The sequence below is a fragment of the Sturnira hondurensis genome, unplaced genomic scaffold, assembly GCF_014824575.4.
Source record: "Sturnira hondurensis isolate 20B ecotype Veracruz unplaced genomic scaffold, ASM1482457v3 Scaffold0009719, whole genome shotgun sequence".
NCBI classification, from domain to species: domain Eukaryota; kingdom Metazoa; phylum Chordata; class Mammalia; order Chiroptera; family Phyllostomidae; genus Sturnira; species Sturnira hondurensis.
Window position 1 is genome coordinate 9674 of NW_028082350.1, and position 16213 is coordinate 25886.

General features: G+C 37.8%; 1 protein-coding gene across 2 annotated transcripts; it reads left to right on the top strand.

Moving 5' to 3' along the window:
* Positions 1-660: 660 nt before the first annotated feature.
* GTPBP8 (GTP binding protein 8) lies at positions 661-15618 on the top strand. 2 transcript variants are annotated; one of them, XM_037057376.1, is made up of 6 exons: positions 661-1029; positions 6451-6549; positions 8158-8288; positions 9194-9293; positions 11116-11234; positions 14354-15618. In XM_037057376.1, exons 1-6 carry the CDS (start codon positions 694-696, stop codon positions 14424-14426), a joined length of 858 nt encoding a protein of 285 aa, XP_036913271.1. In that variant the 5' UTR covers positions 661-693; the 3' UTR covers positions 14427-15618. The 2 variants fall into 2 exon arrangements, with proteins under 2 accessions (XP_036913271.1, XP_036913272.1); XM_037057377.1 differs by lacking the exon at positions 14354-15618 and adding an exon at positions 11469-13766 and having other exon boundaries at positions 674-1029.
* The last annotated feature ends 595 nt before the right edge of the window (positions 15619-16213 follow it).

Consider the following 16213-nt stretch of genomic DNA (forward strand, 5'->3'; position numbering starts at 1 on the left):
GTTATTTATTTCATCATAATACCTGTATCTCTCATTCCGGCGCTGATGAGTTTGAAGAATTGTTTTGAGAATAAACTTTTGAAATAAGATGTCCTTACATAACTTCCATGAAATAACTCTGAAACACCTGTGCAAAACTGTTTTGCTTCTGTTGTGTAAGAAATCTCTAAAAATCAATGCCATTTCCTGAAGCTACAGAGAAAGCATTTCTATAAACTCTCCCTTCTCTGTAAACCAATTGCCACTTCGACCACATTTCTCATCAGCTTTTTTTCTGCAGCAGTGTTTTTCCTAGTGATGTGTGCGCCAAAGATCCGTGAGACACCGTAAACTGTTGAGTATGGGACCTGAAGTCCAGCCGAGCTTCACATTTTCTCCTTGCCATGAGACTTCGAGGCCACATAGGCAGGTATGCCTTTTGACCTCCGGAAATCAGTCAACAGCCTCCCCACAGCTACGAACTCAAAAGTCGTCATCAAGGGCAGAGTGTGGAAGGAACGTAGCAGCGGGCCCCTATCCAGTCCCCCAAGTCCCCACCCCCATGCCTCTGGCTCACTAGAAGGGAGAACCTTAGGGCGGGAACAGGAGAGCAAAGGAGACTACAATTCCCAATAGGCTTGGAGGGAGCGGGACCACGCACGCGCGACCCAGAGGCGGGGAATGAGGTCCTGCTGAAGCTGCTGGGAGAGAAAAATGGCAGCGTCTGTGTTGCTACCTGGCCTGGGCAGGCTCTTTGAGATGCCCGCTGCACTGGTGCACGTGAGCCGAGCTTACAGCAAGCCCCAGGCCTTCACGGAGGTTCTACAGCTGCCACAACGGCAACTGACGAAGTTTGTGTTCCCATTACAGGAACTCCAGCGGCACCTCCGCTCAGACTCCACCTCCGACCTTCACCTGAAGATATTCGACCCGAGCCTGGAACAAATCGCGAAGGCAGAGAGCTTCTTTGCGGCCACAGCCCGGAACCGCATCGAGTACCTCAGTTCCGCTGTGCGTCTGGATCACGCCCCGGACCTGCCCCGTCCGGAGGTGAGAGCGCAACTGCTGGCCAGCGGTGAAAGCTGGGGAAGGGGTTTTGCTTTCAACTATTTGTTGTCACAGAACGAGAGAGTTTTTCTAACTTTATGTGGGAGCATATAACTAATTCAAGTAGGAAGTAAATCTAGTTTTAAGTATTTTGGTAATGAATGTAGAAGACGTTACAAGGCTTAAAAACCTAGACTAAGTATTCAAGATAATTATGCTTTTAATTTTTTCCTATTTAATTGAAGTAGGGAAAACAGTGAAGAATGTGAAAAGTATGATTTTCACAAACGATGTGATCTTTTTTTAAATTTAATTCTTATTCAAGTACAGTTTTCTGTTTTATATTCCCTGCCCTGCCCCCCCCCAGTGCTCCCCGCCTCCCTCCCATTTCCTCCCCCCACCCTTAATTATTGTCCATGTGTCCTTTATACTTACCCATGTGAGTCCCTCCCCTTTTCCCCTATGATTCTCTCCGCTCTCCTCTCTGGACCCTGTCAGCCTGCTCCATATTTCAGTGTCATTGGTCATATTTTGCTTGCTTGTTTTGTTTAGATTCCTGTTAACGGTGAGATCATATGGTATTTGTCTTTCACTGCCTGGCTTATTTCGCTCAGCATAATGTTCTCTAGTTCCATCCATGATGTTGCAAAAGGTAGGAGCTCCTTCTTCCTTTCTGCAGCATAGAATTCCATTGTGTAAATGTACCATAGCTTTTTGATCCAGTCATTTACTCATTTACTAATGGGCATCTAGGTTGCTTCCAACTCTTGGCTATTGTGAATTGTGCTGCTATGAACATCGGGGTGCACAGGTTCCTTTGGATTGGTGTTTCAGGGTTCTTAGGATATACTCCTAATAGTGGAACTCCTAATAGGGTTCTTAGGATATACTCCTAATAGAGTCAAAAGGCACGTTCATTTTTAGTTTTCTTAGAAAGTTCCATACTGTTTTCCGTAGTGGTTGTACCAGTCTGCAATCCCACCAGCAGTGAACTAGGGTCCCCTTTTCCCCACAACCTCTCCAGCACTTGTTGTTTGTTTCTTTGTTTATGATAGCCATTCTGACTGGTGTAAAGTGGTATCTCATTGTGGTTTTAATTTGCATCTCTCTGATAGCTAGCGATATCGAGCATCTTTTCATGTGTCTCTGGATCCTCTGTATGTCCTCCTTGGAGAAATGTCTGTTCAAGTCCTTTGCCCATTTTTTAATTGGGTTGCTCATGTTCTTTGAGTGGAGTTGAGTGAGTTCTTTGTATATTTTGGAAATTAAACCTTTGTCTGAAGTATCATCGATGTGATCTTTATTGATGTGTAATTTTCACCGTATCTGAGCTTCCTATTGTAGATTTTTAAAAACAACTTTAGTGACATTTCATGATTGTACTTTTTATGTATGTACTGCAGCTTACTAATACTTTGTTCTAAGACTGGTAAAAGAAACCTCAGCTCTTTGCATACAATAAGTTCTCACATATGATAGTTTCTTGGAAACTGAGACTGAAAGGAATATAACATAACCAAAATCAATTTTACCCAAAGCTAACTGATACCAACAAGTTAAGTTACTATGGCATACTTCTTGGTCCCAAAAACATCGTGTAACATCTAAATAAAGACTCCCCCAAAATTTATAGTATTAAACATCAAAGTAAATATGAACTATACTTACTTTAAGATGAATAAAAACAAGCAAGGTAATTATTTTCCAATCCATTTATTCCATTAGGGTATTGACCTCTTCTGGCAGCTCAGAGCAGAAGGCAGGAACCAGCCCCACACAGGAGCCATGCAGGGCCCACTGGCACACACCCACACTCACCCAGAGTGGAACCGTGTAGACTCACAGGTCCACCTAACCATGCACAGTTTTGGGATGTGGAACTACCTGGAGAAAACCCACACACGGGGAGAACATGAAAATTCCACACAGTGGTCCTGGCCATAAATTGATTTTTTCCCCCTCATCACTGTTATAACAAAACAATGTTGAACAAAAGGATGTTTCAAGGACGTGCCTGTATTTGTAGTAACTGCTCCACTGCACTGGAAATTTTCTTCTGCTATATTTAGAACTGCTAGAATTCAGAAACAAATATGTTATTTAATGATTGTGATGTAGCGTCACTTTTTGATTGAAGCTTTTAAATTACCGGACATTTTGTGTAATTTGTTTTTTAAAATTCAGTTTTATTATCTATAGATTATCATTGGATTTAATCTGGCAGAGCATATGAAATTTATGCAGACTTCAGATCAATTCATTCTGAAGGACTGACCCCAGTTTTGCACAATATATGGCATCCCTGGCCCCTGTCTACTAAATGCTACCTGATCATTACAGATAGCATTTCCTTACAGATTTCCAAAACACTCCTCAAGAAGCAGTACTGCCCTCGTTTATGACCACCAATTGGTATTGTACTACCTCCAGTTCCATGTTAAAAAGCAGAGCCATATGTATTGGCAATTATTATGAAGAATATTTTGTTGCTTTCTATACTGTAGAACAGCAATTTTTTAAAATATATTTTATTGATTACGCTATTACTATTGTCCCAGTTTCCCCTTTTTACTCCCCTCCACCCTGCACACCCCCTCCCACCCACATTCCCCCCTTTAGTTCATGTCCATGTGTCATACATATAAGTTCTTTGGCTTCTACTTTTCCCATACTATTCTTAACCTCCCCCTGTCTATTTTCTACCTACCATCTATGCTACTTATTCTCTGTACCTTTCCCCCTCTCTTCCCCTCCCACTCCCCTGTTAATAACCCTCCATGTGATCTCCATTTCCGTGGTTCTCTTTCAGTTCTAGTTGTTTGCTTAGTTTGTTTTTTGTTGTTGTTATAGTTTTAGGTGTGGTTGCAAATAATTGTGAGTTTGTGGTCATTTTCCTGTTCATATTTTTATCTTTTCTTAATAAATCCCTTTAACATTTCATATAATAAGGGCTTGATGATGATGAATTCTTTTAACTTGTCCTTATCTGAGAAGCACTTTACCTGCCCTTCCATTCTAAAGGAAAGCTTTGCTGGACAGAGCAAAGCCCTATCCTGGGGGTAGGTCCTTGCCTTTCATGACTTGGAATACTTCTTTCCAGCGCCTTCTTGCCTGTAAGGTCTCTTTTGAGAAATCAGCTGGAAGTCTTATGGAAACTGCTTTGTTGGTAGCTGTCTCCTTTTCTCTTGCTGCTTCTAAGATTCTCTCCTTATCTTTAATCTTGAGTAATGTAATTATGATATGCCTTGGTGTGTTCCTCTTTGGATCTAACTTCTTTGGGACTCTGAGCTTCCTGGACTTCCTGGAAGTCTATTTCCTTTGCCAGACTGGGGAAGTTCTCCTTTATTATTTGTCCAAATAACCTTTCCACTTGTTGCTCTTCCTCTTCTCCTTCTGGTACCCCTATAATTTGGATGTTGGAACGTTTAAAGATGTTCTGGAGGTTTCTAAGGCTCTCCTCATTTTTTTGAGTTCTTGTTTCTTCATTCTTTTCTGATTGGATGTTTCTTTCTTCCTTCTGTTCCACTCCACTGATGTGAGTTCTGGTTTCCTTTCCATCACTATTGGTTCCCTGTTCATTTTCTGTTATTTCACTTAGCATAGCCTTCATTTTTTCATCTAATTTGAGACCATATTCAACCATTTCTGTGAGCATCCTGACTACCAGTGATTTGAACTGTGCATCTGTTAGGTTGGCTATCTCTTTATCACTTAGTTGTGTTTTTTCTGGAGCTTTGATCTGTTCTTTCATTTGGGCCATTTTTTTTGTCTTGATGTGCCTATTACATAGTGGAGGCAGGGAGCCGTAGGTGTCCACCAGGGCAGGGCAACCCACGTAGCTGGGTTATGATGCTGAATGTGGGGGAGGGGTCCGAGAGGGATCACTTGCTGCGCTCTGCCAGATTTCAGTCACTTCCTCCCATAAGCAAACTGCGCCCTTCTGGTGCTGAGTCCCACTTGGGTGGGTTTATGCACTTTCTAGGACCTTGTGAGTCTCTCCAATGAACTTTTCTGTGAAGCTGAGAGTTCCCACTCCCCCTTTTGTTTCTCCTGGTGTATCTACGTGGGAATGTGGGACTACCTGCTCCACCAGCTGCTGCCTTGCAGAGTCCTGTCTGCCCGGCTCTGCCCCTCCTGCCAGTCCGGGTGAATGTGTCTCCTTTAACTCCTTGGTTGTAGGACTTCATACAGTTTGATTTTTCTGTCAGTTCTGGTTGGTTTTTGTTTTTACATTGTTGTTGTCCTTCTATCGGTTGTGTGAGGAGGCACAGCATGTCTGCCTACGCCTCCATCTTGGCCAGACATCACTAGAACAGCAACTTTCAATCACTGTAACCACAAGATGCACACTAGTGTGCTGCAAGAATTTTAGAACATGCAATACCTGACTTTTTAGTCGGGAACACTGACCTCTTCCCTTATATTGTCAAAGAAAAAAATTACAGTAACCAACACAACAAGAGACATCTGGTGTAAATGAATTACACCTATTTTTGTGTCAAGTCAGCAAAAAAAAAATTCTGGTGTGCCACAGAATTTTAGCAATTAGTTTATGTGTGCCATGAGATGAAAAATTTGAAAATCACTGCTATAATAGAGGACTAAAGGAGAAAAGTTCAATTGGAAGATGAGAGCCCAAGAAAAAAGGAATAACCTCTTACAGTGTACTCTGCAAGTTTGTGGGGAAATGTGGTTCTAACTTCAAAAAGCAAGTGTAAATGTAGAATGTTTAATAAATGCTGCAGATATTCTTAAGCAGCATGGTGTCATTAAAAGCACAGATTCTGAATATAGATATTTTGAGTTCAGATTTTAACTTCTTCACTGTCTGTTATTTAACCTCTTTCTACCTTGTTTTATCATCTATAAAATGGGGATAATAATATTGCCTATCTCATAGGGATGTTGTGAAAAGTAAATAGGAAAATGTATGTTAAATGGTTAGAATAGCACCGGGCCCGCTGAAGTGATTCGGTAGAATAGTGGCTACATGTTAGGGTTTGAGGTTTGACTAAGCCCAAGTCACTTTCCATGGCTGGGCAAGACTGAATAGTTTGACAGGTTTTTGCAGCTAATATATTATTAAATAAACAAACAAATAAATAAGCTAGTAATCAATTACCTTTTTTCTTTTTAATTTTTATTGAATTTTGGGGGGGTGACATTGGTTAATAAAATTATATAGGTTTCAGGTGTACAATAATGTAACGTGTCATCTGTATGTTGTATTGTGTGTTCACCACCTAAACTCATATCTTTCTATCACCATTTATCCCTTTTACCCTCTTCTAACTCCCCCCTTCCCCTTTTCCCTCTGGTAACCACCACACTGTTGTCTGTGCCTGTGAGTTTGTCAGCCTTTCTGGTTTTTGCTCAATCCCTACACTTTCTTCACCCGGTCCCCCTTCTTTTTTCTTTTACAAGGTTTGTTTCATAGGCAGAAGCAATGTTGGAAAATCCTCTCTAATAAAGGCTTTATTTTCACTGGCTCCAGAGGTTGAAGTCAGAATCTCCAAAAAACCGGTATGTTGAAATAAAAAAATCTGTCTGAACTATCTCTGAATTGACTAAGACAAATACTAAGTGCTGGGAAGTACAAGAAATCATAATTGCCAACTTTCTAGAAAAGTGATTTCTTTCAAAGAAGTAGTAAAGGAAGACATTTCATTAGTGCCTGTGTATTTCTTTGAAGAAAGGGAAAATATGTCTAGATTTATTTTAATTGCCTTGCCAGTATCTTGAGGAAATCTTCCTTGGTCCAAATTTTTTCCAAAGAGTTGTTCTGTTGTTATTCTATAATTGCTTCTGCGAATGATCTTAGTTTTACATTGATTTCAGAGGAAACAGTTTTAAAGTGTTTTTTCCTCCTATAATCTTTTATACCTTGCTAACTGATACATATATACCAGTTTACCGGGGCCAAATTATGTGTTTATTATCTCAGCCAGTCTCTTGCAGTAGCTTTCCGTCATTTTCTAATTTTCTCTACTTCCTCCTCAATGATGAGACTCCACCAATATCTAAGATACCTTCTCTTCAAAACTTGCCCACAGTTCCCCTCACCCTATTACATATTCATGGCAAAACATCCCCACCAACCCAGTGCTCACTGTCCCTTTTCCGTGCATTGCAATTCTTCCAGGAGGCTTCACTAGTCCTTTCTTGCTGTCCACTTCTTCATTTAGTTGATTGCCTGGCTCTGTCACTAATGATTGTTGTCATTCGTTAATCCTCCCTCCCCTACACCCCTGCCCTGCCTCAGCAAATAACCCGGCTAAACTCTTACTTTTATGTAGAGTGGTTCCCTTCCTGCTTTGAGAGAACGATGCAAGGGATGTATTTTTGACATTCCTACTTCTAAAATCATTTTCCCATAGATAGACACATAGCTGACTGCTAACCCATGCACCATCTATAAAATCTTTCCTCTGAAAATACTTGTTCCAAGTTCTAAACAACTGACTTTTTAAATTATTTATCTTAATCTTTCCTTGCCAGATTAATGTCCATAGATACAAAATCATGAACAAACCACTTACCATCTTTACATCAGTTTTGGTTGCACGGCTATTTCTTAATGGTTTACATACTTTTAAAAAACGGTTTTGAAAACCCATCTAATGAAACATGCAAACCATGTTCATTTTAGGGATGCAGTAATCTAGGCGTAATGAATTATCAGGCTTTGCATTTAGGTTGTATGACTATATGACTAACAGTAAGCATTTAATTTAACTTACCTGTGCCATAATTCATTGCTTCTTAGAAATATATTACTCATAAGAGAATATTGACTAGAACAGTCACACCACGTAGAAGAGGTTAACTTTTTCACTGAGAGAGAGCTAATGAAATAGGAAAGACTCCAAAATATGTTGCCTACATATTTCTAATATGGAATCTAAAGTTCTTAAGTCACATTTCTCTTAAAATTATGAATTGGAGAGAAGTACTAACACTTAAGCCTGTCTCCAGCCATGTCTGTCGTCTTTTCCTAATCATTGTCAGAGTAACTGGGATTGTGTATAGCATACTTACACATGTTAATAAATGTGACTAAATAGAACATATTTTGAGTTATGAAATATAAAGGACCTATTTTAAGGAAGCTTTCGCTTTTCCATTTATCAGGGTCACACAAAGAAAATGAATTTTTTTAAAGTTGGAAAATATTTCACATTGGTGGACATGCCAGGTTATGGCTATAGAGCACCTGAAGATTTTGTTGAAATGGTAGAGACCTATCTAAAAGAACGAAAGAAGTAAGGAAAAAATTTTTATACTAGTTACACATTTAACCCCAAAGCATATTTTTATTATTCTCATAATGTTTTACAACACAGTATTTAGAACCACGGTATTTTCTCCTTGCTTTACTTTTCCCTGTAGGTTGGCTTCATCTTAAATTCAAGTGTTTTTCTAAATTGAGACTACAAATAGTACTTCAGCAGAGTTTACTGATTTCCTTATACCAGACTGTTAGACAGCTGACTTTGAAAATGAGAACTCTTGGGTAATAATGTGGCCTTTACCAAATGCAAATACACTTCTGTAAATTCCAGTCATTCTTAAAGTACTTCTGACATCACATCCCCTGTAAATGTTATGTTTTTTGTCTCCCTAGGTAGTCAAATGGTAGCTATATGTTTCAAGCTTTGCACAGATACAGAAAAATTTGTTAAATTTTTGAAATATAAAAAAGTGTTAACAAGTATCTTTTTTTACTGTGGCTTTATATAGAAACCAAGATGAAATATTTATACAAGAAAACACAAAATATAGTGTGTCTGGTTTGTCATCTGTTAGACTTAAAATTATATTCGTTAATTGGTATTTTAACGATAATATAGTTAATTGGGTTCATGTCTCTTTCTCCCACTAGAGTTCAAGCTCTTAGAGGAAGGGGCTCACCCCCCTTTGTAACCAGTCCCAAGTACATTGTCATGTTCAACACATGCTACTGAAATAAATTGTTATTTAGTGAACTTACTTAACTATTGGTCTGTAGGATGGACTTCCTGGTGAATTGAGAGTTCCTTTTGCCTAAAGAAATTTTTAAAGTGTGGATTGAAAATTAGTCAAAGGAAAATTTATTAGTATTGTGAGTGTCTGGGAGAAATAAATGAATTTCATATTACCTTTCATCTTTATTTCTGTGTTCTTATAGTTTGATGAGAACATTTTTGTTAGTGGATAGTGTTGTTGGAATTCAAAAAGCAGACAGTATTGCCATAGAAATGTGTGAAGAGCTTGCGTTACCTTATGTGGTAAGTATTTCTTTTGAATTATGGTTGCACTTAGAAATACCAGTTCTCTGTGTGTGTGTATATCTGTCTTTTTAATGAATAAGTAGGTCTTCCCCCTTGAAGAGATAAAGGAATACCTTTTCAATTGTTTGGCCATTAATAAAATAAGTCTCTGCTAATTAATACTTTTTCTGAGCTCTAAGTTTTAAAAATTATAGTCAAAGTAAAGTTTTTAAGCTGTTTGTTTAGTGTTTATAGGTGCTTTTCTTTTTGATTTTTTAATGGCAATATAAACATTTGTCTAAAATGTGTTAGTAGCTCTTTAACAGCAGTTTGGCAGATAGTACTTATCAGTATGTAAATAAAACTGCAACTGAAAATTTGCTAAGCTAACTTGGAATTTCAGAACCATTATAAGAAGGTAGTAGGCTCTAGCACATACAAGTAGGATTTTTATACTGTATACTTGAACAAAATTTCTTCTGGGTATATTTTACAAGTGTTCTTTCTGTTATTTGCTCTAGAATAGAATATAGATTAGTAGGTTGGTATCCACATTTATTTTGCCTTTTGAGTTTTCCAAATAAAATAGCACTCTTAAGGAAAAGTGGAGAACTCATTGACTATAATTTTGTTTTTAAAAATGGCAGAAAACCACTAAAATATAGCAGTGGAGTTTAATGCAAATCAAACCACGTTACTAGTTAGCACCTTTTTTTGTATTCTTAGAGTTATGGAGTTCCTGGGGTTTGCAAAGCCCCATGAGACATTAGCGATAACCTAGTTATGAGGAGCCAAAGGATCGATAAACATAGTCTACGTAGCACAAATGTGATGAGTCAGGAAATTTCATTTTATAGAAATTCCCAGGAAAATCTAATAGATCAAGGTTTTACTTTGTAATGGATTTTGTAATCAAGCCATGCCTTGATCCTCCTCTGGTATGTCTTTGCATGGGTAAATTTATTCAAAGTAGTTATTTACTAGTAAGCCTAGAAAATTTGAGGCTTAACTTGGAGTATAACCGTGTATAACTTGGAATTAGTGGATGTAATCTACAAACAGCCTGATTTCTAAATTTTCCTTTAGATTATTATATATAAGATGGAACCATTTTGTAGATCAAAAATAATTATAAGTTGGCAATTTTATATGAATCAGCCTAATGATACTCACTTACATGTTGAATATCTTCAACCACGAGACATATATGATCATATGAAACATTTGGTTTATGGTAGTTGCAAATATGGTTCCAGGATCCTTTTCGCTGGTTTTGAATTCAAGGTACTATAGTCCTGTGTAGTTCAAGCACCGTTAAACAGCAAACACATAGTGCATGCTTTGTATATTGTATACACAGGACTGTACAATAACTCAGTCTTCACAGTAACTCATTTAGCACACACTGCTTTTATTTTATAGATGAGGGAACAAGTACAAAGAGATTAAGAAACTTGAACAGGTCAACTAGTTGTTGAGCATTTGTAGCTAAAATGTGTAAAACTGTGTATTAAAAATACTTTATTTCTAATGCTTAAATANTCCTTTTCGCTGGTTTTGAATTCAAGGTACTATAGTCCTGTGTAGTTCAAGCACCGTTAAACAGCAAACACATAGTGCATGCTTTGTATATTGTATACACAGGACTGTACAATAACTCAGTCTTCACAGTAACTCATTTAGCACACACTGCTTTTATTTTATAGATGAGGGAACAAGTACAAAGAGATTAAGAAACTTGAACAGGTCAACTAGTTATTGAGCATTTGTAGCTACAATGTGTAAAACTGTGTATTAAAAATACTTTATTTCTAATGCTTAAATATTTGTTTTCTTGCAGATGGTATTAACAAAAATTGACAAATCTTCCATGGGACATCTTCTAAAACAAGTGCTTCAGATCCAGAAATTTGTTAACACTAAAACACAAGGATGTTTTCCTCAGTTGTTTCCTGTAAGGTAAGAGTTGAATTGTTTTTATAGTTCCCAGTACTAACAACCTTTCTTATTATATCAGTATTTCTTACCACTTCTTGGCCTTTTGGCTGAGATCAAGTGCAAATCAGTATTCATTAAATTGAGGTATCACTTAAATGAGGGAAATTTGGAAGACTATGCACTTAGTTATGATTTATTGGTACAACCCATCAGTACTTTTATTTTTCTCTTCCCTCCTCTTGTTTCCTTCTGCAGATTTTGCTGTACCTTCGTTCTCTTTCCTCCTTAGCCTAGCTCAACCCTACTCCACAGCAGAAGTGAAAACTTTTTTTTAGAATCAGCTAAATAACAACCACAATAAAGGTACTACCATCCCTTTCTCAGCTTCACAGAAAAACAGTTTATCTTTATGGTAGAAAACTCATTCAGGCTGTGAGGGATAAAAATGTTCCTTTAAAAGGACCACATGTAAAGAAGAAGTACTTCATATAAATTAGAATTAAGCATTGGTGGCAGATGGAATGGTTAGTTCCTGAGCTGGCAGTTTTTCAGATGTTAGATGTGGTTTAGCAATGAAGCATGAGTTTTTACTTTCAGTATATACCTTGGACACTGTAAGTACCTGTGTTGTTGCAGAGAGAGAGTGTCACTCCCCTATGATTTTCTTATTCTAACTTCTTTGCAAAAGGCACTGTAGGAGTTGCTATGAAAAATAATGAAACCAAGTAACAGTTAGATATGAAACTGTTCATTCTACATCCTACCAATGCAAATCACATTTAAATTGTAATTATGGACGTGCCTGTCAAAATCCCTCTTCATCATTCCTACAGAATTTTCTCCTTTTACTACTTTTCAAGATACAGAGTGTGTATCCTGTTCATTTATCTGTGTCCCATATATACAAGAAGCTCCTGGGGGGGCAGGAACGAAATCCTGATTCTTCTTAGCGCCCTGAGCTTTGTCATAGAAAAATAGATGTTTCTTTTAACTATTTAATGATAATAAAGAAGTGATACTTCAGCTCAAAGGCAATCAAACGTAAGATGTGCAAATTATGCCTTAATAGCAGCATTTATTGAAAAAAAGTAAGTTTTAGTTGACTGGAAGCTTAGTTTGAATTAACAGTATAATACTGTTAGGGGAAAACTGACAATGTTTTCTTGAGCTACAATGAATGGAATTAGTGTTTAAAACAAGGAATAATCAAGCAGTACTCACACACTGCTGTGAGCTCTATGCCACCAGACTAATCAAGTTAAGGTTGTGGCTCGACATTAAGAGCAGGTAGAGCTGTGCAGTGGTCTTGGGGGAGGTTATGTCACTGGATCATTCAAAGCACTTAACTGATTCTCCCAGTAAACAGCCCTATTTCATGGTCACAAGTCAGAGAAGTAAAGTGAGTTCAGAGAGGTATTGGCTGTAATGGAAGAGCATGAGCCATAGAGTCAGGCCACGGTTTTGCATAGTTCCTCGACTTACAGTTTTTAAAGCAGCTTTTCATTTTCTGAGTCTTTTCTCACTAGTAAAAATGTGATTGTTAGAAGGATTAAATAAAATGTATTGTGACTGATGTATCCACAATACAATAAATGTTAGTTTCCTTCCCTGACAAAGGTCAGTCAGTAAATTGCAGGGTCAGGCCAACAATTCAGAGTATCAGGTTCCTAGTGCATTTTAGAGGCATTCCCTGCTGCGTAACCCTGGGAAGACTGCTGTTGCGGACTGCTCACCTGAAGTGACCATGGCACTGTAGAAGCTACACAGCACTTAAAGGCTAAGAACCGAGACACAGGAGCCTGCTGACTTTCAAGAACACCAGTGTTCACCCTACCACAGTGACCACATACAGGAAATCAGTAGGCTGTACTCTGTAGTTTTCAAAATCCAATTCAGAAAGCAGAGTTCCATAGAATCCTTGCTTTTACTAGCATCATCAAACCCCAATCCATGCCTCCAGATGGAGTTTGGTCTAGTCACAGAGTAATTATTATAACGTAAGTTAGATTCTATTTCCTTCTCTTCCTGTATGATCTTGATAGGACAAAGGTAGAAATGTGAGTAGATATTTAGTCCAGAGAAATTTGCCCTCTCAGCCTATAGGCAAAAGTTAAGTGCTAACCTTCATGTCTAAACTCTACCCAAGCTAGAGAAGTATAAATGGCAAAAGGCTTCTAAAGATTGATGCTGGGATCAGTCTGTTGTAAACTGTATGGAATAAATATGTAAGTAGGCAGAGTATAATTGCTTCTGTGGTTTTCTATGTAGTGAAAATTTCCAAATGAGAACTGATCATGATGACAGAAAATTATATGAAGTTGACAGAAATGTTGCAGATGCATTCAAGGTGTCATAGTTTGTGTGTAGACTAATCTGTATCTCTCCTTTAAACTATGTACGTATAACTTCATTTATGATCCAAGAATCATTATGGGTTATTCTCAAGCAGACAGGTTTGGTCAAAAAGTCCAAAATGCCGTACCTTATATCAAGGGGATCAGCAATGCTATAATTAATACTGTATTGCATATTTGAAAGTTACTAAGAGAACAGACCTTAAAAATCCTCATCACAGGAAAAAAAATGTGACTGTGTATAGTGGTGGATGTTAACTAGACTTTTGTGATCATTTTGCAGTATATACAAACACACACTCATTGTGTTGTATATCTGAAACTAGTATGTTATATGTCAATTATTCCTCCATAAGAAAGTTAAAAACAACTTCTCAACTGGCAAAAAAAAATAGTATGGTGAGGTTTTTAGAATCAAGAAGGAAACAGAGCAGCTAGTGTAGGCCCTAGATGTAGAATGCCACAAGTGGCTGAGAGGAGAGAGGAAAGGCGGGACAAATTAAGATGTTGTTTCATACATAGAACTCACAGCTCATAAACAATTGTTTTATTTTTTAGTATATAATCTTTATTATATGTTTTCATTACCATTAGGTCCCCTTATATCCCCTTCCCCCTGCAGTCACCACACTGTTGTCCATCCATGTCCATGAGTCTTTCTCTTTTTGCTCAATCCCTCCACCCCTTTACTTTCCCCTTGCACACAGTTGTTTTTAATTAGGTGAATTCAGGTCTGTTACTGCCTCTGAAGTACAGAATAAAATGATTTTTCTTTTCTTTTCACAGCGCTGTGACCTACTCTGGAATCCATCTGTTGAGATGCTTTATAGCAAATATAACAGGACATCTTAAGACTTAATGGTGTCTGGTTTAGCAGAAGACTCAAATTTTTTTATGCCAACTGGAGCTAAACACCTAGAATTTCAGCATTGTTTTAAATGTTGCATGCCTATAATCTGCAGAGAATCAGTTCATCTGTAAACCTACCTCTTCCCAAAGCAAGAATGAATTCTGTGCCTGGCACTGGGGGGTGGTTTATAGATGATTGAATTATGCCTTCATTAGAACAGATGTTAGTTTTCATTTTAACAGACTGACAAACAACAGTGGCATATAAAAGTCCATAAGGTGAAAACCTGTTTACTACTGTGTAGAGAAGGGTTTCCATGTTACTTATTGGGCTCTGTCTTTTAAAGAAAATGTGTATTATGTATATTTTTTAATATTAAAATGGAATAGGTCAGAAAGGAGTTACCTTTCTGTTAAGAGCTGATAGGTAAGTTGAAGATAAATGCTATTTGTATGCCTATAATTTATCTTTTTTCTGAATCCTTATTTGAATTTTGTTTATTATTCTTGATAAAATTTTAGTCAGTGCATGCTGGAGATACCAGTAAATTCAGTCTGGAGTCAGTCCCCTGAGGCTCAACATGGGATTCAGAATCAGAAGACCAGATTTTAAGTTCCAGTTCTATTATTTTTTTATATGTTGGACCTTGACTTCTTGAGCTCCATTTGTAACTCTAACCTCACAAGCTATGAAGATGAAAGTGGTGTATGCAAAAAGGACATCTTCATATTCTGCATATTTACAAAGGGAAGTCAATCCAAGAATACAGCTAAATGCACAGGTAGATTTATCATGGAAAATATCATGGAGAAAGCAGTGTTTTCTCTAGCGAAAGAAAAAAAACAAACAATAGTTCTGAGAAAACTGATTTGCAAAGCATGAGAACAAAGTTGATGGGACTGTTTAGAATCAGTACATTAAGATTCACAATGGAAAGATAAAGCCTTACTTTGAACTAGTTAATGGAAAAGATTTTTATGAAGATGCTACTGCCTTTTCATGTAAGTGGCTTAGCTTTTCAAAGTGAGGCTGAATATTACAAGGTTGTAGCAACAGCTCTGAATAAAAGAAATGAAGAAATAAAACAATATTGTGGCTTTTTTAGAAAATTCAGTTTGAATATAGTTGATAGCACTGGTCTGTTCTAACCAGCAGCATTTTAAGCTTAAAAAAAAAAACACTTTATATGGTCATTTGCAAAGTAAAATATATGATGACAATAGAATTGCCTTTCTTAGAAGTCATCTTTCTGTTTACCTGTGTCGCTTGACCCCTTGTCCTAGCCTTGGTGCTCCTAAAAAGCATAGCCCGAGACGTGCATGCAATAGTTTATTTAGGATGTGATCCCAAGGAACAGGGATGATGGAGAAATGAAACTGTAGGCAGGAAAGCTCATCAAAGATGCACTGAGTTGGATACCACATAAGCACAAGTACTTGATCTTGAAGGACCTTCTGGACAGCTTATGAAATGTGCTTCTGAATTGTCTTTGAGGGGAGAAAGGGTGACCCCACACCTCTTTCAAGTCATATGTGCCCAGGTGTCAAGCAGTTTCTGCAGCTGGTCAAAAGCCAGGAGGCAGGAAGTGAGAGGTCCCTGGAGCAGGAGGCAAGGTACAGTTGCCAGTCCTATTCCAAATAGGTTGCCATGGCAGCATCTGAAGTAGGAAGGTCAAGGATTTCGGGACACTTGGAAAGCCTCACCACCCGTCTCTTATGAATGCCTTAAGTCTTCTAATGCCAGCAGACGTGATTAAATTGGTATTCACTACAATGACACTAACTTCTGATCTAACT